This window comes from Penicillium manginii (genome assembly GCF_028828005.1).
Source record: "Penicillium manginii strain IBT 31320 chromosome Unknown utg000011l:1.0-1395921.0:1.0-1396616.0, whole genome shotgun sequence".
Taxonomy (NCBI): domain Eukaryota; kingdom Fungi; phylum Ascomycota; class Eurotiomycetes; order Eurotiales; family Aspergillaceae; genus Penicillium; species Penicillium manginii.
The window spans coordinates 1,145,583-1,170,600 of NW_026643112.1; the positions used below are offsets into that span (position 1 = coordinate 1,145,583).

At 50.5% G+C, this 25,018-nt stretch overlaps 8 protein-coding genes across 8 annotated transcripts; 5 read left to right on the forward strand and 3 right to left on the reverse strand.

Moving 5' to 3' along the window:
* Nucleotides 1-7,063: 7,063 nt before the first annotated feature.
* Nucleotides 7,064-7,304, reverse strand: N7533_013702 (uncharacterized protein; the record flags this gene model as incomplete). The annotated part of the gene is made up of 2 exons (XM_057110352.1): nt 7,064-7,250; nt 7,282-7,304. The coding sequence occupies 2 exons, from the start codon at nt 7,302-7,304 to the stop codon at nt 7,064-7,066; spliced, it is 210 nt and encodes a 69-aa protein (XP_056953054.1).
* A 1,487-nt stretch (nt 7,305-8,791) lies between these two features.
* sebA (putative C2H2 transcription factor (Seb1)) lies at nt 8,792-10,699 on the forward strand (the record flags this gene model as incomplete). Its single annotated transcript, XM_057110353.1, has 2 exons — nt 8,792-9,341; nt 9,489-10,699. The coding sequence occupies 2 exons, from the start codon at nt 8,792-8,794 to the stop codon at nt 10,697-10,699; spliced, it is 1,761 nt and encodes a 586-aa protein (XP_056953055.1).
* A 1,704-nt stretch (nt 10,700-12,403) lies between these two features.
* On the forward strand, nt 12,404-14,753 carry N7533_013704 (uncharacterized protein; the record flags this gene model as incomplete). Its single annotated transcript, XM_057110354.1, has 2 exons — nt 12,404-13,751; nt 13,816-14,753. The coding sequence occupies 2 exons, from the start codon at nt 12,404-12,406 to the stop codon at nt 14,751-14,753; spliced, it is 2,286 nt and encodes a 761-aa protein (XP_056953056.1).
* Nucleotides 14,754-14,934: 181 nt separating this feature from the next.
* On the reverse strand, nt 14,935-15,812 carry N7533_013705 (uncharacterized protein; the record flags this gene model as incomplete). The annotated part of the gene is made up of 2 exons (XM_057110355.1): nt 14,935-15,036; nt 15,120-15,812. The coding sequence occupies 2 exons, from the start codon at nt 15,810-15,812 to the stop codon at nt 14,935-14,937; spliced, it is 795 nt and encodes a 264-aa protein (XP_056953057.1).
* Nucleotides 15,813-17,588: 1,776 nt separating this feature from the next.
* N7533_013706 (ADP-ribosylation factor GTPase-activating protein) lies at nt 17,589-19,829 on the forward strand (the record flags this gene model as incomplete). The annotated part of the gene is made up of 3 exons (XM_057110356.1): nt 17,589-17,703; nt 17,792-17,808; nt 17,880-19,829. 3 exons carry the CDS (start codon nt 17,589-17,591, stop codon nt 19,827-19,829), a joined length of 2,082 nt encoding a protein of 693 aa, XP_056953058.1.
* A 45-nt stretch (nt 19,830-19,874) lies between these two features.
* N7533_013707 (uncharacterized protein) lies at nt 19,875-20,132 on the forward strand (the record flags this gene model as incomplete). Its single annotated transcript, XM_057110357.1, has 1 exon — nt 19,875-20,132. One exon carries the CDS (start codon nt 19,875-19,877, stop codon nt 20,130-20,132), a length of 258 nt encoding a protein of 85 aa, XP_056953059.1.
* Nucleotides 20,133-22,123: 1,991 nt separating this feature from the next.
* N7533_013708 (cupredoxin domain-containing protein) lies at nt 22,124-22,770 on the reverse strand (the record flags this gene model as incomplete). Its single annotated transcript, XM_057110358.1, has 3 exons — nt 22,124-22,211; nt 22,270-22,370; nt 22,417-22,770. Coding segments are annotated over 3 exons (543 nt in total), but the record flags the coding sequence as incomplete, so codon positions are not given.
* A 936-nt stretch (nt 22,771-23,706) lies between these two features.
* Nucleotides 23,707-24,885, forward strand: N7533_013709 (cytochrome and DOMON domain-containing protein; the record flags this gene model as incomplete). Its single annotated transcript, XM_057110359.1, has 1 exon — nt 23,707-24,885. One exon carries the CDS (start codon nt 23,707-23,709, stop codon nt 24,883-24,885), a length of 1,179 nt encoding a protein of 392 aa, XP_056953061.1.
* Nucleotides 24,886-25,018: the final 133 nt, after the last annotated feature.

Here is a 25,018-nt window from a genome sequence, read left to right on the forward strand (position 1 = left end):
GTTTATAGTTGGATAATCTGGCTTGGCTTTGCCGCTTTCGCTGGTCTTCTCTGCTTAGAGAGCGACGATCGCTGGGTTCTGCCGATATTGAGAAATGATCTGATCGGTACGGAGTACATACTCTATGTGTGGGTGGGCTCTCGGGGAGGAAAGTTGTCTTCTTGGTCCTTGGCCCTCGAAGGATTTTCCTGCTTCCCGACGAGATACTCCATAGTGTAGATACGGATCTGTATGGGACAGATTGGGGTGGATTCGGTAATCCTCCGGTGAGCTGTGTATGGCGCAGTTATACTTTTATCTTTATGCATTATCGAAGCTGAAACACGCGATGGCACCGGAACCATTGGAACGCGATCTCGATCGGGAAGATAGGGTTTCGGCTGTGGGAATCGCATCGCAGGCGAATTGCATCACCGGGGAGAAAGAAGAGGGGACCCGTGGTGGGCGGACGGAGACGAAGCGGGCTTCCGTAAAACAATCCAATAGCTGCCGAGGAAAGGTGTGGGCGATTGCACATTTTTTTCCCTGTCTCAGCCGAGCTGTTCCACTGCGGTCCTCATTGGAGTCATGGAGGAAGGCGATGTGATTGGGTATGATTAGCTCTTAGCCGGGTACCTGAGTCAAACCCACGGAAATGGTTCGCATGATTGTACTGGGGGGGGTTCGTGTCCCAGGAACTGGAAACTGGAAACTGGGGACTAAGGAGACTGTGTCTGTCTGGGTTTGATTGCACCATTTCATTCCCATTGCGGAGGTAAATCCGTGGTGGTGACCCAGCACCGGATTTTTAGGGACCAAACAGACAATCTCGTTGGATGGTGAGTCGGCCCTAATGCAGAGTCGGGAAGAAACAAAGTTCAGTTCCTGATTAGAGACATTAAAAGTGGTTACTCCGTACAGACGGAGTGCATCCATACACGACCTACTGCTCTCCGCATTTTTGGGGCCCTGGGATCTTGCGATCGCAAGACAGATTTGCGGCCGTAGCCGATCATGGTGTGGACTTGTGGACTTGTGGATTCTAGTGGGGAAGCTATACTCCGTATACTACACCGATACGATGGAGTAGCTTGAAAGAGAGGACCTTGCTAGTCCTCATTGGACCCGCGAAGCTTTTGCCAAAAAGAACTTGTGTGCGACGTCCAGCAAACCTTGGGACCGCGGGTGCTTGTGAAGATCGAACTCGAGAATCTTCCATTAGCCAATTTGGCTTCGACCGAGGGGAGCTAAGGGTCGAACTAGTATTAGTATAGGAAAAAGGCTCCGTTTCCTCCGTCGTAGAGATAGATAGGGTGGATCTTGCCGGAACTCTCTTGTCTCTGCGTTAGCAATTTTTGTAGGTATACTCCGTAAACTCTGGTAGATTGATTCTGCAGCGGCATATAGGAGGTCCAAGTGTAACTTTGGGAGCACGTTGTCCATTTAATTAGTTTATTTGCATCTCATTTCCACGGCAGGAAGCGAGCGAACGGCAGAAGATGCAGGGTGCTGGGACTGTATTCCCGATGGACACTAGTCTACCCCATAGTGTCGGGAAGAAGAGCCAACAAGGAGGGAGAATTAAAGGCGATCGACTTGCTCATCTCTAGGAAGAGGTGGATGCCGAGGGACACGTGCGATAGAGGTATTCCGTACCATAGGGCGATGTGTAGTATGATAACCAAGATCATCTTTGTGTAATCATATGGTAGCCGTCTTAGGGCAAGGGTACATTCTCCCATCCCATGGAAATTCTCTGCTAACCGAGCCTCCCCGCATTTTCCGCATGGACCATTTGCATTCCAATGGCACTGCCGGTGAATCCTGAAGGAGTCCCATGGATATGAAACCGCGCCCGAGCACTGGGCGTCGGGAGGATGTGACCTCGGTGTGGCGGAGCGACCGACCGTTGCATGAGATGAAAGTTGGATAGTACTTCGGATTCTCCGATTTGATTCAAAAATCACTCAATTGCGTTAATTTCGGAGATTGGGACAAAAGTGGGAGAGGGAAAGAGGGAGAGAAAGAGAAAATTCTCGAATATTGCCTCCGTCCTCGGTAGTATCATCCTTGCTGGGCACTGCCGCAAGGATCAATTCCTGTTCCTAGCTCACGGCACATAGCAAATTCTCCGAGTCGCAAGTACTAGCAAGTGCACCACGAGCCCGGCACACCGCTACATTCTGAAAATGTCAAAAATTCCCCCAAATCCTAAAGGCTGGACTTGCTATCGATGCCCGTGGGTCCCAGCCAAGACCGCGGCGTCCCACGCTAGCACCCGTCGCAGCCTCGACGCGTGTTCGAAGCCAAGTCTTTCGAGTGGTTTCAGATTCCAACGTGCGGAAGGGCCCGAAATGAAACCATGATGGCTGGTGGTGGCACAGTCGCTCCACTAATTGCGTCTTTGAGCCCATCTCATCCCATTCTGGTAAAGGTTGTGTGGTTAGGTTGTTGGTTTCCGTGGATTATCCCTATTCCCCCGAACAACTGGAACTCTTTCATTCGACATTCAGCCTGTATTCAGATCAAATCATCCTGCGATCTGCAACGCTGTCAAAAGTTTCCTTGGAACTATTAGTCGGGCCTAGCTTCTCTTCTTGGTGTAGACCAACAGGTTCAAGGTTTTGGCTGGTAATAACCTAAAAGGCAAAACCTTGAACGAAGGAACAGAGAGGAAACGTTTTCTAGCAACGTGAGGGCAAGGTAAAGCCGGGCCGACTCGGACAAGCGCATGGATCGAAGTTTAGTTTAGTCGAGGTCTCAGTCAATTCCAGTCCACCATTGAAGTTTCAAAGGCTCCAGTTCGGCCGCTGATAGCCACTGGACCCGCAACTGCTTCTCCACATGATTTTTTTTGTGCTGCCACCGGTCACAGTCACAGTGACAGTGCTGCTGCCCTTCTCTCCCAAGGTTGATAGCATGATCCGCTGCCAGCCGCGAGTGAACCCGCATGGATTGGAGACCCCCACGCCCCCATTGGACTCGACTCCACGTCGGCTGTCGTCAACCGGTGAGAAATCCGGAGGATGAGAGTAGTACTGTATCTGAAGCCTCCGCGGCCCCATGTGAATGAATGGGCTCGAACCCCTCAACTACTGGCCGTTAAGCCTAGTCGATCGAAGTTGCCGATGCAGACTAGAAGAAATAAAGAAAGAGAGCCCCGGAGTTGGAAAATAGTAAGTGGCAAGTATAGTGCGCCCGGACGAGCTAGAAGGCAACGGACTGGTCCACGTTCGGGTTTCCATTTTGAACGTTTCGTAGAGGGAAATGGGCCAAGGTGGACTAAAGACACCAGGGCATACGTACGGAGTACGTAGTATGGAGCCTCCAGTGGCGCGAATGATGTATACCTAGACAATGGTTTTGGAGCACTGCGTACTCCGTACTCCGTCCGAAAGTCCAGAATCGATCAGTCTCCAATCATTAGAAACATATCACATCGCCAAAGCACCGAAATCATACGGGCCAATCGTAACGAACGCCTCGGTGTCCTCCGTCAAGGCGCGCAGGATGCAAGCTTTCTGCGACGCATGGGAGATTACTACAACGGCTCTCCCAAAAGGAAAAGACCCTTGCAGCTAGTCCATACAGAGTTATCCGGTACTCCGAAGATGTATCCATCACCTCGATGTATCCAATTTTTGCCTTCCCCCCACCACATCTCAACGGAGTTCGTTTTTTGACAGTTGACACTAGTAGCACTTAATCATCTTTCGTAACTAACTCTATGCATGTCTCTCCATTTGGACTGGGAAATGCAGTAAATGCGCCATCCTATCCGCCGCCTAGACGCCACGAACGCACGAACGAAGGAACAGGTCGACTTCCCAATTCTCTCGGATACGAGCATGATCGACAACGGTTTCTCGCAGCTTATTTGACCCGGGGGGAAGAGAAAAGTTTCACAATCGCAACCCCACCTATGTAGCAACAGAAAAGGATTATCGGATTGGCAAAAACCCTAGTACCTTTTCTTTTCTTTTCTTTTTGTACAAATATCCCGTACCCAGCGAAGAAAAACGAATGAGGCAAAGGATGAGAGAGATCTCCATCTATAGCTCGAGTTCCAGTCCGCTCATTCGTCGGGGAAATAGCTCATCTGGATCCCGCCACCGAATTAATGGACCGCATTACCCATTTCCAATTGCACGGGTCAGGGCAGGGAAGGCCCAGCTCCCGAACCCCGTTATTTGGGAATCGGGCTTAAGGGAAAAGTTTCTGCGGCGTCCTCCCCGCCACTCATTTCCATATGATTGGGTGGGAGGGGGACGGCCAAGAAGAGCCGGACATGGGGAAAGCTCTCTCGTAGCTCTAGCTTCAACCCACACCAGCAGTGATGGGCTCGCATTTTTGCCATTCGCGTCGGTCCTCTGGCTCCATCGAGTCCACTGTCGGCTGCACATGAAGGACCTTCCGCGCGAGTCAGAAGCTAGCAGCCGCCCGTTCGACGGACGCTATCTCCTCCGTACCCTCTCTCTCCAGTCTGGAGTCCATGTCTCCACCGCATGTATCCAGAGCTCGACACCATGCCTAAATACCTCACCATCTGGCTGGTCAGAAGGAAGCCTCTGGCCTGCCGTGTTAGCTAATTTGCAAAGGGCCTCAGTATAATAGCCCGCACTGGTCCGTGAAACAGCATTCACATTGCAAGCTAGGTCGATAACCATTGATAATTCCCTTTTGCGTGTCGGTGAGAGATGTTCCTTAAGCCGAACGGGCTCGACACAGACCAGGACCACGAGGGGGAAAAAAAGAGGATCACCAGTGCGCCCACGAATCCAGTAGATGGAAAAGGAATTATTGGAATGCAGTGCTGCTTAATCAAGCCCGGACCGTCTGTGCGACAGCGTTGGTTGGTGGTGGCGGTCAGGATTGCGTGTGAGAGAAAAAAGGACGAAAAAGAGTCCACTGGACCACTCCTCCCCGGCAATAGTAGCAAATTCAATTTTTGGCCACAAATTTGGGGCTCCGCGAAAACGATCGATCGAGGGTAAAACTCGTGATCTAATCGAATTGAATTGAATTGTTATGCAATGTTGGACTCTGGGCTGGAATCAATCGCGTCTATGAAAATTAGACTGCAGCCGCCACGAGATAAAATAATAATCGACTGCAACGGATTGGGGCCGGACGCAAGGTTGTTCTCTAGTGTATTCACTAGAGAAATTGGTTAAGAGAAATGGGGTCACTGTTCTTTCTCGAAGAGTAAGTGACAGCCTTCCATGCATGGCCCTTACCATCCGCTAGTCCTGTGTAAAGCCTAGGGCCACGTTCTAACACTCTAGTCTTTGCCCACTCATGAGTGAACTAGGCTGGAGATAGTGAATCTAATCCTAAGTCAGCAACACTCAGACCCACGAGTGAGTGAGTGTGGATAACAGAAAAAGGTGGAGTATGAAAGCGACCTTGTTAATCTTGGTGGACTTACTGAGTTGAGCAGTGTATTTACCCTAGCTCTGTACTACTCCGTATGGGGACGGGGAGTGGGGGAGGAGGAGAGGTCGGGAAGGCAGCGATCAGACAATTTCCCCCCCCCAAAATTCACAATTTCCCGGCCAAGTGGACTGTCTCGGGAGAGTCTGGTTGGCAAGCGGAAGAATGTCGAGGATTCCCGTCACCTCTTTACTCCTTTTGGTTAGTGTCCAGGCAAAAGGGTTTAAAAGAGGAATTGGTGGACCGGTGTGGAGGCCGCTATGTTTAGAAGCGGCCAATGGTGCACGGTTGATGCGCAGTGCGGATGGGAAAAGATGGGCGATGATGGAATTTCGACCATTTTTTTTTTGGCTTCGAGTTGCTTTGCTCATTGCTTTTGCGTGTGGCTGGTTTCCTTGACCTTTTTCTTGGGGGGGGGGAAGTTTGAAGAAGTTGGATTGTGATAGTCTGTGATTGACGCAGCCTTGTCAGCCACTGGCGGGTCTGATAGGGTGGGTTCAGAGTCATGCCCCAAGAAAATCACCAGTAATCTCACCAAAGGTCTCATGTTTGGGTCAGAATATGTGTACTCCGTAAGGTCTGGGAAGGTTGTGCCACTCTAGTAGAAGTTACTCAAGATTGGATCGGCCTTGCTTGCGTGGCGTGCGGCGTGCCGGTGGCTGCGAGAGCGAGCGAGCGAGAGAGAGAGCCCATCGATAAGTCTTGGAGCGATGGACTCAAGGGCAATCTTGGATGTATCGGATTTCGTGTCCTGCCTGATGGATCACAAGGAATTGGCGCTGCCCCGGATCTACGAGTGAGACGCGGTCCGCAGGCAGGACCATCACATCGACATGCAATCGGAACACATCACTTTGCGACATGGCTTACGCTCACCAGGCCAATCAGATGTATCACAAGCGTCTCATCCATCAGCCAGGTATACACTTTTAAGACCAGTGCCAGGTCTGGACCGGCAGGTTTGAACTCGCGTCAAGAAAGTACATATAATCGCTGCAGAATGCCGAGACTGGACATTGGACCTTTGACGCTAATAAAGTCAGCAAGGCTGACGGGGAGGTTTCTCCGCATCCTTCAAGCTCTTACGATTTGTCTCCAATGATGGAGACTTGCATTGAAGCCTTGCCTAGCCTTATCTCCAATGATGGCTCGGAATATGCTCTGGGGATCCTGGGTTTGGGGTTCTTGCGGTGCCTCCGCAGCTGGTTCCTGCAGTAGACCGCACAACACAGGCAGAATTATTTTTCTTGGAGGAAAAATATCTTAAAAAAGAAGTCCCCTCCCAAAAAGAGATGTGACTATCACAAGCTGAGCCTTGACGTGTCGCGGCCCTTACAGACTGCTTGTGTTCGCCGAGAAAATTCCCGCAAATCCATGTGGCAACTTCACGACAGCTCGCACGCAGGTCACAGCTCGTAGTTTCGAATAATTTGCCTCCACCAAAAAGCTAGACTATGTAAAATGGATCCAATATTTGGCATCCATGATGGGGAAATGATCGTACAACAAAGCACAGATCAGTGTGATGTCTGTTATCGTTGCCGCTGCCGCTGCCATTGCCGTTGCCTCGCTTGGTTGTACTTTTGGCCACTGCCGGCATCATATGAAACTGACCGGGGGGTGCGTGGGCGCACATACACATTCGCGTACTCTAGGGACGGAGGAGGCGCTCGAGTGGCAGAGACACACACAGGAAAAGACAGCCAATGCCGACCGTTTCACGATCGCTCGCGCAGAAGCGGTCGCACGGTGCGGAATAATCGCCACCGTTGATAGCCTTCTGATCGGCAAGACCTGAGCGACTTGGGTTTGCGCATTCACGCACACCTGCATTCGCACTGGATGGGGCATGGATCGACCCAGACTTACCTATGGGCATATGGTTTCCACATGTTGATCGCGCCTGGGGAGGGCGAAGTACCGGGGGGAAATGGGCCACCGAGGTGAGCGCAGTCAGATCAGTGTCGATCGCCAGAGTGGTGGGTGCAGCGGGTCCACGCTTGGCTAACATGGACGCACTTTTGTGGTGTACTGCCCTGGCAGCGAAATGACCAGGACGGGACGGACGTGGGGCATGCTTTGGGCAAAGTGGCTATTGGTCCCGGGGCCACACCACCCCTGGGGGCCCAAGGATTGTGTGGTGCACACACAGACACAGAGGGGAGAAAATGTGTCTGGGTTTCCATTCCCCCCACCCATTGGCGAGAGCTGATTTGCCGGTGAGTAGAGCTGGTGCTGATAAGAGGTGCGAATGATTAGCGCTGTCACCATCGCCGGGACCAATAGCGATGATCCTCGTGGCCACAGTGAGGGAGGGAACCGTGAGAGTTAGTGTGATGAGATTGAGAGGAATGAGAAAAGAGAGATGAGTGGTGTATATAGATAGATGTCGAGATGGGTGAGCGTTAAGCTGAGCTCTGGAGCTGAGAGGACCATGGCTTGATCCCATGGGATTACACACAGGCAATTGGGCGGGATAGAGCAGAGCAGTAAAGTAACGGAGCAGGCCTGGGTGTACTCCGTATCCAGTGTACTCAGTACCGTACTCCGTTCTCCGTAGACCAGGCCGCAGGTGGAGATGGGAGGTAACCAGTGAGAAGATGAGAGGAGAAGTGAAAGAAGAGACGTGACCCACCGCGGATGTGCAGTTCCCAACCCGCCCCGGACTAGCCTACTTTCCTTACACAACAGAATTGAGACACCCAATTTTAGTATTTTATTTAGTATTTATTTTTCTGATTTATTTTTAATTATTTTTGGAGAATAATTATTGCATTTATTTTAAATCCCATTTTCATTTAATTCATTTATTCCATCAGTTCCTGGCCCACCCGCACTAGCGGCAAACGTAGGAATAGCAGCAGATCACTCTTTTTATCCACCATCGCCCTCTTCCTCACATTCTCTCTTCTTTCTCTCGCTACTTGTACACACTCTTTTTCCTCGACCTTTTTTTATTTTATTTTATATTTTATACCTTATTTTTTGTATTTTCCTTTTTCTGCTTTTGGGTTGGGTTTTATCAAACTATTTGGATCTCCCATCTTCAACTCACTCTCTCTCACTTTCACTCTCTCTTATTCCACCTGATCTTACACAGGATTACCTTCCTTTTGACCTAATCGCCTGGTCTATTCATTCATTCATTATATTACTCTAGAGATTACTGGAGTACCTCGACCTGACTACATCATCAACTATACCTAATATTCACACCCGCATTGCGACTACCGACGGTATGTACTGGACGGTCTTGGATGTCTGGCATGATATGGCATGATATTGCTACTATCATGGCTACTATCATGGCAATGTCACTGGCTACGCCATTGACATTGCCAACCTATACTCTGTCACAAACCCGCTGACTCCTCCAGCAATGGACTCCTATACAGTTGCACCCCCCGTGCAAGGCCAATCATTCTACTACGATGCCACAACACAACAGCAAGGCCACTACACCAGCCAGCCCTCCGACTACTACGGTCAAGTGCAGTACCAGCAAAGTCGGGCTTCAGAGCAGCAGCCCATCTATCAACCGCAATCCATGATGAACATGCACCAGATGGCCACCACCAATGCATTCCGCGGTGCCGCTATCAACATGACTCCCATTGCCTCACCTCAGCCCACTCACATGAAGCCCGCCATCATTATGCAACATGGTTCTCCCGGCTTGATGCCTCTGGATACTCGTTTCATTGGAGCCGATCTGTATGCTTTCCCGTCAACACCGCCACTTTCCGCCTCTGGCAGCAGCATCAGCAGCCCTCCTTCCGCCCATGGCACTCTGCACACCCCGATCACCGACACTTTCTTCTCTTTTGAGAAGGTCGAGGGTGTCAAGGAAGGCTGTGAGACTGACGTCCACACGGAGATTCTCGCCAATCCGGACTGGGCTCGCTCCGACTCCCCTCCAATGACTCCAGGTAAGTTTGAGTGTGAAACAGATAGATCATATGCATGCATGCAAGCACGTCACCAAATCTCTTTATTTGGAAACAAAAAGATAAACCTACGAAGCAGGTGGCGTGCGGTCATGCAAGGGAGTAAGAAGTGCTAACGCAAATCCACAGTGTTTATCCACCCGCCGTCATTGACCGCCAGCCAAACCTCCGACTTGCTCTCCGCCAATTCTTGCCCCTCGCTTTCTCCCTCTCCTTCTCCAGTTCCATCCGACATCCTCGCCCAATCCCAAGGTTTGACTGTTGAGTCGGTTGGTGCAGACTTCTGCGACCCGCGTCAGCTCACAGTCGAGGCTTCACACATCCCGGCTTCCCATGGTCTCCCTCCCTTGCCGACTCTCTCCTGTGACGAGGAGCAACCCCGCGCTGTTGTGGGTAGTGCGTCTGTGACGCTGCCTCTCAACGAGAATCCTTCTCCCTCGTTCACTGCCTCGTCCACGACCGAGGATCCTCTGAGCTCCCTGCCAACCTTTGACAGCTTCTCGGACCTCGACTCTGACGATGAGCTGAACCGCCTGGTTGATTTCCACCCCGGTAGCAACTCGGTTTACCTCGGTGGCAAGCGCCAGCGTGTGGACCAGTATATCGCCGAGGACGATGGGTTCCTGAGTGAGCACAGCCTTGAGGACTCGGATGACTCCGAGTTCATGCCGGCTGCTGTTCCTGCCTTCCACTGGAATGAGGTCGCCCACGCTCACGCCCACGCCCACGCTCACTCCCACGCTCATTCTCACGCTGAGCATGAACACGAGCACGAGCATGAGATTGAAAATGATAGCGAGTCCGACTCTGCCGAGGAGGAGATTAAGACCAAGAAGCGTAGCAACCGCAAATCATCCCGGAAGACCGCCCACATCGATGACGATTGCTGCTCCACCAAGTCTGACTCTGTGCCTCCTCCCTCGACCGACGGAACTCTGACCGACTCCGAGCGCGCCCCTGTCTCTGTGAACCGCCGCGGTCGCAAGCAGTCTCTGACCGAAGATCCTTCCAAGACCTTCGTCTGCACACTCTGCTCGCGCCGGTTCCGTCGCCAGGAGCATCTCAAGCGTCACTACCGCTCTCTCCACACTCAGGACAAGCCTTTCGAGTGCCACGAGTGCGGCAAGAAGTTCTCCCGCAGCGACAACCTGGCCCAGCACGCTCGTACCCACGGCGGTGGCTCCATCGTCATGGGCATCTTGGACGGATCGGAGGGATCTATGTCCTTTGACGAGTCACAAGATGCCGGGGCGTTAGGCGCGGTCATGTACGAGTCCAACGAGGCTGGTGCCGACCGTCGTGCTGCCAAGAAGCGCAAGCGTGACGCTGGCTCCGTCTAAGTCTTGCCTTCCCGCAGGCTTTGGCGATCATGACAACTTATGAGACTAGGAGAACTTCCTACTGCATATATAATATACAACATTGCGCTCGGTCGGCGGTTCTCCTGCGGGATTCGAACTGATCTCTTTTTTTATTTCATTGCTCTCTTTTTTACTCGACCTATTTACAGGTCCATTGGGTTTGGCGTCCGGGCATTTGCATCTGGTGTCGGCTATCGGGGTCATCGGTGCAAGGCATGGTTTCCTGTATTTCCAGCGAAACATTCGGGGATACATTCATCATGGAGTTTTGACGGAGAGGTTTCAGTGCGGACACTGCAACTCTCCTGGACTCTTTTTTTCTCTTTTTCCTTTTCCCTTTTCCTTTGTTTGGGTCTTCCTCGGGGAGAAATATGGCGTGCTTCAACAAAAAAGAAAAGAAGTTTCACGACCCCTTCCCAAATCCCGAAACCATTCGGAAAAAAACCAAGAAGAAAATAGAGTGGGACAATGATGACATCCTGTCTTCGCGATGAAACAGAGGTGGCTTGGTTGTTGGTTTCCTTTGTCATTGTGTTTCCTTGCAAATTTCCTTTGTTTTTCCTTCCGTCTATGTTTTCTTTTTCTGTTTCTGTTTCTCTCTTATCTCTGTTATCCCCGGATCAACACATCAGCGTTGTGGGCATATCCTTCTCGGCCCCATCGTTTGCCGATTTGCCCTTGATTTTTATCCTTCCATTCTCTGTGACTTTTTTTTTACCCCTTTCGCTTCTCTTCGTTTCGCTCACATCTCGCTCTTGTCTTATTTCATGTAATATCTTTTGTCCCCCCTTTTTGAACACCCGTTTTGTTGTGCTGGTCACATTCGTGTATATCTTAATTTGACCACCCCCGATCTCATCCTCATCCTCCTACCTATACCTATACCTGATACCTCATACCCCTTCTTGTATTGCATTTCTTGCCTGCTCGTTTGTGTTGGTCAAGGTCAATTTACTCAATTTCCGTGGGGATCCCGCATAAAATATCTACTCTCAACTATGCTAGAAGTAAATAACAACCTGCAACAGTAGTAAACATACAGTGTGCCTGCAATAAAAAAACATAAGCTCGAGCCAGGCCTCTCATGATCAGAGCAAGCTCAATGATCTGGAAGTACCAGCACGTCAGGTCAGGGGAGGGCTCATCTCTTACAGGCCCAAGGGCACCCTTTAACAAACGTAGCCTGGTTTGAACCGTTGGAGGGTGAAATCGCGCGCCTCTACAGCCCAGATACCTGCCGCAGGCTGGTTTCGAACCTATGCGAGTTTCCTGCCATTAGCCTACATGATGGATGAGCTAGTACCGTCAAGTGTCTGCCTCTAACCAAGTGAGCTATTCTTGGCAGATTAACTCTACCGTGTGCGTTTGGAGGTTATCACCAGGCGCGATAACGTTTTTGATAGTTTTGCTTTTGATCACTTTTTGTTCTATGGTGATTTGTTTTTAGTGGTATTTTTTGAAGCTATACCCCTGTAGATTATTATTTCCTTTCTGATATACTATATTTTATAGTTTTTCTGATCTATTTCCCTCTATTTACATCGCCTATTTGAAGTATGCCATCTGCCCCACATAGATAAGAGGTGCCTCAAGGTGGGGGAGCTGCCCTCACAAATTATCCTCACCACCGCACTGCACTGCATGGGGAAAAAATTCCCTTACAACTCCCTAAGGGCTCCCACAATGGCCACACCAGGCCTAAACGTCATCGCCCTCGTCTCCGGCGGAAAAGACTCCCTCTTCTCAATCCTCCACTGCATCCGCAACGGCCACAAAGTAATCGCCCTAGCAAACCTACACCCAGACCTCACCAACACCACCCCCGAAAATGCAAATGCCGATGCCGACGAAGAACAAGATATCGACAGCTTCATGTACCAAACCATCGGCCACAGCGTAATCCCCCTCTACGAACAAGCCCTCGGCATCCCCCTCTACCGCGCCCCAATCACCGGCGGCGCAGTAGATACATCTCGCATCTACAGACACGATGCTGTGCGATCCGATACCGACGCAGACACAGGCGCCGACGCAGACGAAACAGAATCCCTAGTCCCACTCCTCCGCCGCATAATGTCCGCCCACCCAGAAGCAAACGCCGTCTCAGCAGGCGCCATCCTATCAACGTACCAACGGACCCGAATCGAGAACGTCGCCGGACGCCTGGGGTTGATTCCGCTCGCGTGGTTGTGGAATTATCCCACGCTCCCTGCGCCTGCGGAGCGCGACGCTGACCTGGGCACCGTACGCGAAGCAGGATTATTGGAAGATATGGCTGCTGCGGGGTGCGATGCGCGGATTATCAAAGTTGCGTCGGGCGGGTTGGACGATGGGTTTCTGTGGGAGAATGTTTCAGGGGGCAGGGCGTTTCGGAGACGGGTCGTTAAGGCTATGAGTCGGTTTGCGGAGGCGGGGGATATACGGGGCGCGGTTTTGGGGGGAGGGGGTGAGTATGAGAGTCTTGCTGTTGATGGGCCGGGGTTCCTTTGGAAAAGGAGGATTGAGGTGGGCAGTGCGGAGAGTCGGGGTGGTGATGGGGGTGTTGCTTATACTTGTTTGAAGGGGGCGAGGTGTGTTTCTAAAGAGCAGGGGGAGGGACAGAGGGAAATCGCGCCGTCTGATATCAGGAGGCCGGCTCTGTTTGATGGGAAATTTGCTGCGCTGTTGAGTGAGCTTCAGACTGGATCTGCATATGCTCTTGCGGACTTGACTCTAACAAATACGCCATCTCCATCTCCATCCCCATCTCCATCTCCAACATGGAAATCCTCACCAACGACCCGCCAAACAAAATCAACATGGACAATCTCGAACCTCATCGCCCCCGAAGCCGGACCCAGCACCAGCTCCCAAATGAGCGCTATAGCAGACAAAGTCCAAAAAGCCCTCTCCAACGAATCAAACCCACCCTGCTCAACATCAGACATCGTCTTCGCAACAGTCCTCCTCCGCACAATGGACGACTTCACCCCCATGAACAAAATCTACGTCTCCCTCTTCCAAAAGCCAAATCCCCCCCGCGCGAGCAACAGTCGCTTGCGGCGATACCCTGCCCGAAGGCGTGAATGTAATGATTTCCTTCGTTGTGGATCGAGGGGACAGAATTGCTCGGCAGGGATTACATGTTCAGTCGCGGAGTTATTGGGCTCCGGCCAATATTGGGCCGTATTCGCAGGCCTTGTCTGTTCCGTTGGAACCTGGATGCGGTGGACGTGAGACTAGAGTTGTTTATGTCGCGGGTCAGATCCCGCTTGAACCGGCTTCGATGGAAATGGCCACAGCCACAGCTACGGCGAATGAGTCTGGCTCCGGGTATGGGGATTATTCTCACAGGGCTACTTTAGCACTACAGCATATGTGGAGAATTGGCGAGGCGATGCAGGTCAATTGGTGGGCGGGTGCGGTTGCGTTCCTTGTTCGTGGAAATGACCAGCTTCAGGTCCGGACTCAGGCGCGGGTTGCGTGGGAGTTGTGGAAGAATGTGCATACGGAGAAGACTGAAGATAGCGATGATGACGAGGATGATGAAGGACGGCAGTTTGATGCTTGGGATATCAAATACGGGCGTCAGACCGAGGATGTGGCGGCGCAAACTTGGAATTTGCCTGATTTTGGTATTTTGGCTAGTGGCAGTGCTGAGACATCTACATCTACGTCTGTGTCGCCATTTTTGGCAGTCGAGGTCGACCAACTTCCTCGCGGCAGTGATATCGAGTGGCAGGGTCTTGGGTATCGGTGCGGAAACGTCTCGATTGAAGATCAGGTTGATCGGACGGCGAGTATCGCGGATGGGAGATATAGTTACACGTGCATTGAGATGTACAGCGCGGAATCAGCTTCAAAGGAGAACCTCGCTGCTATTTTGGAAGGTCTGGTTCTGAAACGGAACCTGTCTCAGGCTGTGCTGTATACCACACAGCGAGTGCCGGAAGATTTCTGGGTTGGACAGGTCATTCCGTGTCGGAGTGTTTGGGGTCGGGAGGGTAACCCACTATTTGCGGGTGTGGTGCTGCAAGAAGAGATTGAGATTTAAAATAGGTGCCTAGTTGATACACTGGGGTAACATAGAAATCAATAGCATAGACGACTAAAAAAGCAACGAATGAAATGACATGAAACAAAGCCTCCATCACGAACTAAACAAAAATGCATCACTCCGAGTCCCCAATCTCAACCTCATGCTAGCACTCAGGCTATTCAAGTTACTACTAGTATTACCAGCAGTATAACGTCCCCTCGAATCCGCCCGCCTTCTCTTCAAACCAAGATTCGCCTTCAAATTCCGAGACCGAGACCGTCTCCCCCGCAAACGAAGCCTAGAACACTCATCCGCCCTATGAAAAACCCCACGACAGAGACTACAAAAATCAACGACAACAGTCGCCTGGTTCCCACACACATCTCTAACCTCAACACCCCATCTAACCTCCTCCTCCCGCCGTGCCACCTCATACAACCTCGCCTCCTCCTCCACCGCATCACGCAGCAAATTCTCAAACAAAAACGTCGAACTCGAACAATCACCCCAAGGAACAAGTACAGTCTGATCACGCATTCGCCGCATCTTCCACTCCCGCCACTGAACCGGCAGACCCGCCATAAACGCGCACGAGAGCACCGCGTCCGAAACACCCGTTCCTAGCCGGATATACTGCGCTTTGATATCGCGGGCCTCGGCAACGTAGTCCGTGACACTGGCGTGGTCGGACGAGGAGAGCGAGGAAAGTCTACCCCAGAGCGAGATGAGCATTTCGAGGGCTTCGGTGGGGGTGGGTTTTGTGTAGGTGTCCAGGGCTTGGAGGAGGGTTTCGAGGGTTTTGTGGGAGCGCATTGCTTTTGCGATGGCGGGGCTTAGTTTGCTGATAATGAGGGCGCAGGTGGTTTTTTGGGAATTTGTCCATTTGCGGTGGGATGGGGATGTTGGGGGTGGTTTGTTGGTGTCTTTGAGGAGGTGGGTTAGGTTGCGGATTTTGAGGATTTTGAGGGTCTCATTGTTCCATTTTGGCCAGTCTTTGTTGGTTTTTAGGGTTGTTGTTGATGTAGTTGTTGTCGGGTTGGGGATGGAGATGGGGTGGGATATATTGGAAGGCATTTTGGAACCTTGGAACCTGAAGAAGGCCTTGATTGTTTCGTTCCAATGGGTGAGATGAGAAGAGTGGTTTATTGAGAGAAGAGTACTTTCTTTTATTTTTCTGTCGTGGTGCTAGGGGTGTTTTGGAATGTGGTGACGGTGGCCAGTTTGGCGGGATAGATCATGATGCTCCACATTCTTGATGGATCTGAGATTTGAAAGTGACAGTGACTATCATCGAAGGATCTGATTGTCGTAGTCCGTTTGGGCAATCTGATTGGAGAAAGTAAGCTTGTCGAATTGAGGCATAATTGGGTATAACTTGGAAATGGAAATTGGGTGACGTCGCTCGCTGGTTTTCTTCAGTCGATCTACAGACGCAATGCTGCTAGCCATGGGATAGTTTCAGATTGGCATGCTGCGATGGTGTTTGGGTAGCGGAGAAGTAAAGCCTGGATAAGCTATTAGTTCAAGACTCGTTAGGAGGGTGCATTGTGAGTAAACAATGCCCATGCATGAAGATTGCACCGCGGGTTAGAGGGTCAGAATTTATGGACTGGGAGCATGCATTGAAGAAACCCTGTGTTTACTTACTTGCCACAAGTACACTTCAAGTCTCTTCTCTTCATGCGAGACACTAGGTGAAGGGCATAGGCAGTACTGGGTGGAAAATGGAGGAAGGAAACAACTTCAAGATTGAAAAAGAAATCAAGTCAAATTGAATATGGAATATATGAGATGTCCGTCGTAAAAAAAGTCCTGCTGTTCGATATAGCGAACATCAGGGTGGAGTAGACGCGGCTCTGCTAAAAACCGTTTGGTTTTGTTCTCCCACGAACGAACGATTAAAAATCACCCAAGAGACGAGGTGCCACGGAAAGGCACCACGCGGGTTATGTGGGTAGACAAACAAAGTCTGTCACTACGATGTGTCCTGAATTCAGTCAAGGTCAAGGGATGTTCAAGGTAGAATCTTCACATCAGAAGATCCTTGAATTCCCAGTGAATTGGAATGTTGGATGAAGGAGAGAAGGAGGGAAGAATTGACAATGCGAAAGATCAGTTTTACCCGGTTGGCCTCACCGCCTTTACCAGAGAGTAACGTGACTGTGCATGTTGAGTGGATAACACGTGACCCCAGCTATATGGCCGAAAAATCTGCGGCAACACTTTTCCTTCCTCATACACTTTCGAACGCATAATCAACCTCCAATTCCTCCATTTGACGATGGTCATAGGATGGTAGGTCATATTGGCGTACTAGATGAATTCTTAGAATGGCATCTGGTTCCTCAACGGCACCAAGGGCTTCGGCCTGGACGTGCAGTGGTAGAGGCGCCACTGCTGCTCACACATACACTTGAAGCGGCATTCAATGCGCCAATTGAGGATGCATCATTGTAGATTAGATGCAGAGTATAGAGTATAGAGTAATGCATACTCAAGTACTGAGTACTGAGTACTCTGACTCTCCCAGTAGTCATGGCACCAGCACTAGCTTAGTAGTCCTGAGCCCTGCACGAACTGGCACGAGTGTACTCGTATAGAGTACAGAACACCTTGAATGGAACCTGCTATCTACCTACTAGTATGGAAGCAACTCCGTGACTATTTTAGATGCCTTCCAGAACGTCAGTTAGTGGAGCCAGGGGCAGAACCAGGCCAACCTTGGGCCTCGATTCCGGGGTTGCACCTTAAACTTTTGCCCCTCGCATGTCCCCTATTCAACTTCTATCCTTCTCTCCTCTCCTTCTCTCACATAGTATTGTGTCCATTCATTCCCGTCACTCCTTCATCATGCCAAATGGCATTAGCAAGCGCCAGCAGCTGCGCAATGAGAAAACTCTCGCCGAGCTGATCCGCACAATTCCCGGCAATGACCGTTGTGCCGACTGTGACGCCTTGACCCCAGGTGCGTTGCCAAGATGATCCTGTCCATGAACATGACAATCCCATTATCCTCGTCCATTGAACTAACTAATTTCTCTTGCGATTGACAGGATGGGCAAGCTGGAACGTACGATCTGCCACCACCAATCCAATCCCCTATCTCCGATCTCGCCGACTAACCTCCTTCCGAATCTTTAGATGGGCATTTTCCTTTGCATGCGGTGCGCCGCACTCCACCGCAAGCTGGGCACGCACATATCCAAGGTCAAGTCCTTGTCGATGGATACCTGGTCGTCCGAACAGGTTGATGTGAGTACACCCGCGGCCTCCGGCAAAGGGAACGGGCGACAGACTAACACGCCGGGCATCATACAGAACATGAAATCGCACGGAAACAACCTCATGAACAAGATCTACAACCCTAAAAATATCAAGCCCTCTACCCCGGTCGACGTCGACGAGGCAGACTCGTGCATGGAACGCTTTATTCGACAAAAATATCAGTATCGGTCGTTGGAAGATGGAAAGCCGAAGCCTCCGAGCCGCGATGATGAGAGTTATAACAGGCCATCCCGGTCCAGACGCGACAGATCCCCCGTTAGATCCCCATCCAGATCCCCAGAGGGATCACCTCCGCCTCTGCCGCCCAAGACCGAAAACACCAAGACAGGAAGCAAGTTCTTCGGCTTCGGTCTGCGTGGATCCGCTTCAACCTCGAACCTCCGCCGATTCGGGACCAAGTCATCTAAGGCCTCGCCAAACCCAGATCTCGAGCGTTGGTCCCCGCCCTCTTCCTCGAGGGGTCCCGAGCGCGCCGAGCGTGGCCTCGGAGCACCGGTTGCCGATGTAACGACTGATTCATTCGAAGCCAAGATGGCCGCGCTGAGGGAGATGGGATTCACTAATGACCGGCGGAACGAGATGGTGCTTCGTGGGCTCAACGAGGACTTGAACCGGTCGGCGGAGACACTGTCAAGATTGGGTGAAGGAAACGGCTCTGTTTCTGCACGCGCGAGAACTCCGGCTCCAACGAGCAACACTGCACCTGCACCTCTGCCAACTGCTCCGCGCGCCGTGACCCCGAACCCGCAATCGCTAGGATCCAACAATCCATTCGAAAGATCCGTCTCGAACCCGGTTCCTCAACAACAGCCGCAGTCTACGACGACCTCGTATAACCCATTCGATCAGCTCAATCCGACACCAACCTCGGCACAGCCATTGGAAGCCTCTTTCCAGAACTTGCAGGTGTCGCAGCCATTGTTCCCTCACTCGACTGGCGGATTTCCCAACCAAGCGCAACCCCAGGCGACATATCAACCATCATTCGCTCCTTCGGCCACCCTTGGCCAGAACCAGGGAGGTTATGTTTCCTCGCCCCAGGCAATGGACAGCAACTACAATCCATTCTTTCAGACTACACCCCAGCCGCAGGGCGGCGTGGCCAGTCAACAATTTTCCAATCCTGTTGTCGCACAGAACAATCCATTCTTTAATGCCCCTCAAAACTATGCGCAGCCCCAGCAGTCGGCAGCAGCCCCGACTCTCGCAGCACCGCGTCCGCCTCAGCACGCGAACACCATGCCAGCCGTGTCTTCTTCTTCGCCCTTTGGAACCTCTCCATTTGGATCAACTCCTTTCCAGACACAGCAGCAACCGCAACAAAATCAAAATGTTTCGCAGGGCTCTTACAACCCGTTCCAACAGGCCATGCCGACTCCTCAGAGCGCAGGGCCTTTTACGACTCAACCTCAATTCCCACCTCAGCAAGTCCAGCAGCAGCAGCAACCGCAACAGCAGCAGCTGGTCCCCCAGACCACTGGCCAAATGAACAAAAACGGTATTCTTTCTCTGTACAACCTCGCCCCTTCGCCCGCTGTCCCTCAGATCCCCAACCAATTCCAACAACAACAACAACAACCTCAGGCCCAATACCAGCCCCAGGCTCAACCGCAAGCCCAGCCTTTCAACGGCATGGCAACTAGTCCCATTCCACCACTCACCAACTCCCTCACTACCACCCCTCAAACCCAACCTGGCTCCGCAATTCCTACCCCCCCCAACCCACTACAGCTGGTCCCATGGCATCTCGCAACCCCTTCGGCGCCGCAACAGTCGGCTCGGGCCTCGCAGCCCAAGCAGGCGTGACCCCCCTCCCAACTCAACCAGCCCTCCTCTGGCCTTGGTATCGGAATGGGCACAAACGGCGGCGCCGCTGCACCTGGAGCTCCGGGCATGAAGCCATCGACAAGCCCATTCTCATCTTCAAGCCCATTCTCTTCCACCCCATTTTCCTCAAGCCCTTTCTCCGGCCCCCCGCCAACAAGCATGAACATGAATTCCACATTCCCAAGAACACACATGAGTCAGCCCAGCGTCGACGTCAACGGTCTACAGAATGGCCGGCATAGCCCGGATGCATTTGCCAGTCTGAGCGCTCGCTACGGTTGATTTGTGTGATCCGCTCCTCCCCTGCTCTCCTAGTGTCCAATGACTTTGACTTGACTCAACGATGAACCTGTCTCCGTTTCTGTTTGTGCGCTGTTCTGCAATTACATTGCATGGTGTTGTGTATTGTTGTCCCCCCTCCTGCACTTCGATAACGTCTGATGAGAGAAAGATGACGGTTACGCTTTTCTCTTTCCTTACGATTGGATCTTGGATATAGAATCGTCGATGAAGTGGTGTGCATGGCCATGGTGCATATGAGTTTTTCGTTTTCCCTTACTTTTCACTCTTTAATATTTTCTTTGGTTGGATTTGTCTGCCTTCTGTCTCTCTTTCTTTTTCTCTTAATGTTTCAATTGTACTAGCACGAGAGGGATGTCTTCTTTAGCGGGTCAATGGTAAATATACTGGATTTGATCATCTAGAATTGTTCTGTATTAGTAGATATAAGCATTTTCTAAACTTCCTTTATATTTAGTAAATTAAACTCTAAAAGAGTACTTATTTACTAGAGTTATATGAGAGAAGGAAGAGTTCCTTAGCTCTTTAATCGACGAACAGTCGAACCCTTCATGATTTCTGCATGCTAGTATATGTAGGAGCTGTATCAATATTATTTCTGTTTATATTAATGTTAATAAATATTAGCGAGACAGCTGTTGCATCGTTTGGAACATAGTGAGTTGACTGTCAGTGCTCCCAGTATGCTTCCCCTCCGAGTCAGAGACAGCCCCGGCGATTTGACATTCCTACTATGGCTCGAAGGCTGTACCCTCACCCCCGAGCTCACAAAGGACCCAATAAAACCTTGGAATGCACCGGATCTCACTACATCATTCCTATATTGTATGCAAGGTGGCTGTGTAAACACTGGACAAGTCTCACCTAATTCCAGGCCTTAAAAAAAGAGGCCTTAAAAAAAGCAATATCTCAAATTATTCCATGGATTCTCCATGGCAGATCAGCCCACAAGGCCTCCAGGACATTCTGCCACCTGGGCTGACGAACAAAGACAAGGGGTAAATAGGAACAAATGAAAGACAGCCCGAAAAGAGAAATCATGGCTGTGTAAAGAAGAACGCCAGCTAATACAAACGAAGCAAAAGTTCAAAGTTTTCGTATTCGCATTCGCACCCGCTCGTAAATTCACGACTGTAGAATTGGAATGAGAACTTGATGGTGATGCCTAATTTCTTACCAATCTTACCTGCCAAATAAGGTTACCTTGACAGGGCGATCGACGAGGGGGAGAAGTAAGCTGGCAAAGGGTCGGACTGGGGCTGAAGAACGCTGCTGTTTTGTATCCAGTGAATGATTTCATGGCGTATTGTAGGCAGACGGCTTCAGCAGGTACTACTGTTTTATTGATTCCAATTGCTTTTTTTTTTCATTTAGAGGTGCGGTGTGCTTGGTAGAGTGTTCTATTTGTACATGCTATAGATAAATTCTTCAATTCGATGTCAAGCTTGTTGAGTAGCACTACGGCCATAGGGAGTGGTGGTTCATAGATTGCACCGAGGAGGAACATCATTGTCGATATCGATCCTTAATACTATTTGCAGACATACAAGCAGTGCACGATGAAAACTTGAAGGTGCTATAGAGCCAGGAAATCATCTTGAAACTGAAAAAATGACAATATTGAAGTGCCTAGGTAGCCTCCATATTTCCAGTCGTCTGCAAGGATTTTTCTGCGAGGACCGTCTGCAATTTGTGTCCTATTTACAACCCTACAGCTAAAATTTGCCAAATCCAACAGCTCATCAATTCCACTCGAACTGGACCTAAATCATAAACCCAGCCACCATTAAAGTAAGAAGGAATAAGACACTAAGGTCAGCCGAAAGGTGTAAACTGCCTGCCGTATTCGTGGCGCTAGCACTGGAGCCACCACTGCTGGTCTTTGTCCCACTAGCAGTCGACGTGCTGCTGCTGGTAGTCATACTTCCAGTACTAGTCGCGGTCGTCTGTCCAGCACTGGCACTTGGCGTACCGAGAATACCACCTTGGGCCGTGGCCGGCACGCTCTGGCCACTTACACTCGAAGCCGCGGACTTGAATGCATCAAGCGTATCCGAGCCACTGGCGAAGCACAGAGTTACTCCAAGCGTCCAATAGGGGTTTCCAGCGATGCACTTACGACGGATTAATCACACCGACCATTCCAGCAGCGCAATGTCCAACTTGGCCGCAGTAGAACCAGATCGGGTTTGTATCATTGACGGTCAGCGACCAGACAGGCTAAAACGTCAGTAATGCATACAAGAAAGTATTTTCGGAAAATTACCTTTCCATCATTGGCATTTTCCATCGCTCCACTGAAGAAGCTCGTATCGCTCAGGGGGTGGCATGGTTTGTTAAATGCGGCTTGGGCAACTGAGTGACCACCTGGATAGAAATGGAACTCGACGACGCCTCCTTTCGGGACGTGGATGGTGTCTGGATTAAAGGTAAAGCCATCTTCGCCGACATCAACGGAGACGGTACTTGAAGCGGAGGCACTTTCTGTTGAGCTCGCTGTAGTTGTAGTCTCAGTTGCAGTCGTAGTAGTACTGCTAGAATCTCCTCCTCTCCCATACTGGGCAGCAACAAGAGGGAGCCAAAAAAGGGCGAATGTGCAGAGATAAGCCTGTATCATCATTGTCACTGAATTGTGTGAGGAAATGTAAAAGGCAGACGGTCTGAATGAGAATCCCAGAGTCGGATTCTGAGAAATCGGGAGCCATGTCTCTTTTATGTGGTCGCGGACAATGTACGTACTGTATTACAATGAGACCTCTCAATTCTATACCGGGTATGTTTGGAAGGTTTAAGCTTTGACATAGCCACGTTTGGAGGAAGCTAAGCTTCTGCTCCCAACCCCAGAGTTTGGGTAGTTCATTTCCTAAAACAGAGAATGCGGTTCTTCGTCAGATTGGATTAGCCACAGGAAGATGGAACTTGCCTTGGACTGAACGCCACAAAACTAGACCCAGATCGGCCGATTACCTTGATAACTTTTTGGAGATAGTTAAACCATGTGACGATGTCCTATCGTTTTAGTTTGCGGGGGCTGACTAACATCAATTCATTCACCCCCTTTGGCCGAATTAGGAATACGCGCCGCCATCTTCAATACGAGTTTGGCACGAAGACCCCTCTGGACCGCAGCTGTTCCAAATAGCCAAAGTGATTGGTGAGGCGCAGCGGCTTATTGTGTGGTCTCCAACGAGTACTTTGGCCAAACCGTACAATGCTTCTTGAAGATTCATTACGGCCGTGTTCTCGAACTGCTATCTTTAGGTACTGCAGAGCAAGTCATGACGCCAGCAGTCAAGTGATTCGACAACCTCACAGCTCTCAAGTCACAGACTACGTGCGGCATTATTTTGGGCAGTTGATACGTGATACCCATCTAGGTATAATAATAAAATGATTTGGAGGGATATAGTTAGTGTCATGCATAGTACTAACTATTTACCGACTCTGAGTCGGTATATCAAAGCGAGCGAGCTACTGCTTCACTTAAATCTCCAGGGCTTGCTCTTCACAACTTGAACTTGAAGCAGAATCGGATTTAACCGGCCCATATTCCGAAATGGCAAAGGGATATCTTCGTCTTTATTTCTGGCTCCTTACACCCACTCTCAGTCGTTCCCAAATACAAACATTCGTGCCTCCCGGGCAAAACGGAGTCACCTACAGTGTGAACATACCCGAAGCCACCGCATCCACGGGCACCGGGCCGATATTCTTTCAATTAAAGTCTACCACCCAACTTCAATGGTTTGCATTTGGCCAGGGCGCTCAAATGCAAGGAGCAAATCTTTTCATCGTGTACGCATCCAGCTCCGGCAATAATATCACCGTCTCCCCAAGACTGGGCGTAGAGCACGTCATGCCACTGCACAACCCCAAGGCCGAATTATCAGTCCTGAACGACAGCGGTATAAGGAACGGGATTATGACAGCAAATATCCGCTGCGATAGCTGCATCACCTGGGCCGGCGGAAGTGAAGATCTAACCAGCTCGTCAAGTCCATGGGTCTGGGCAGTGAAATATGGATCCCCACTCAACACGAACAATCTAGCAACAGCCATCACAATCCATGACCTGGAAGGGATTGCAGCAATAAACCTGAAAAAGGCCACGGGCGGCGCATCCGATAATCCATTCGCGAGTTCAAACTACATGACGGGTTCAAGTTCATCATCAATTTCAACCGTCAACACCGGCTCAGTCGAAAGTCGCAGAAAAGCCCACGCGATAATCATGATACTAGTATTCGTAATATTCTTCCCCTCATTCGCGCTGATGCTTCGTATCGTCCCAAGTTCGAAAATCGTCTATTTCCACGCTTGTTTTCAGCTGTTCACGCTTGCGTTGGCGATCGCGGGGTTTGGAATTGGGATTTCGATGGCGAGGAGTCTTGGTTTTATACGTATGTATCATCCGATTATTGGGATGGTGACTGTTCCGAGTCTTGTCCTTTTCCAACCTGCCATGGGATTCATTCAACATAGGTATTTTCAAAGGACTGGGGGGAAGAGTGCATTTGCTTACTTGCATCGGTGGGTTGGTCGGTGTCTTATAGTTCTGGGAATCATCAATGCTGGTCTGGGCTTTCGATTGGCGGGTATTGGGCTTCCGATTGCGCCTGTTGGGGCGGTTATTGCGTATGCTGTCGTTGCTGGGCTTGTTGGGATTTGTTATATCTTGACTATTTTGCTTTTGAGTCTCAGAAAACGTAGAGTCTCCGAGTCCTCTAGCTCTTAGCAGGTACTGGGCGCTATTCAGTATGTGATGGATACCTATCTAGGTAGGTCGGTATCAGGAATTTCACACCAATGATAGGAAAATTGAATGGCTGCAAAGTTGATTTCAATATTTCTTTCAATATTAAACTAGA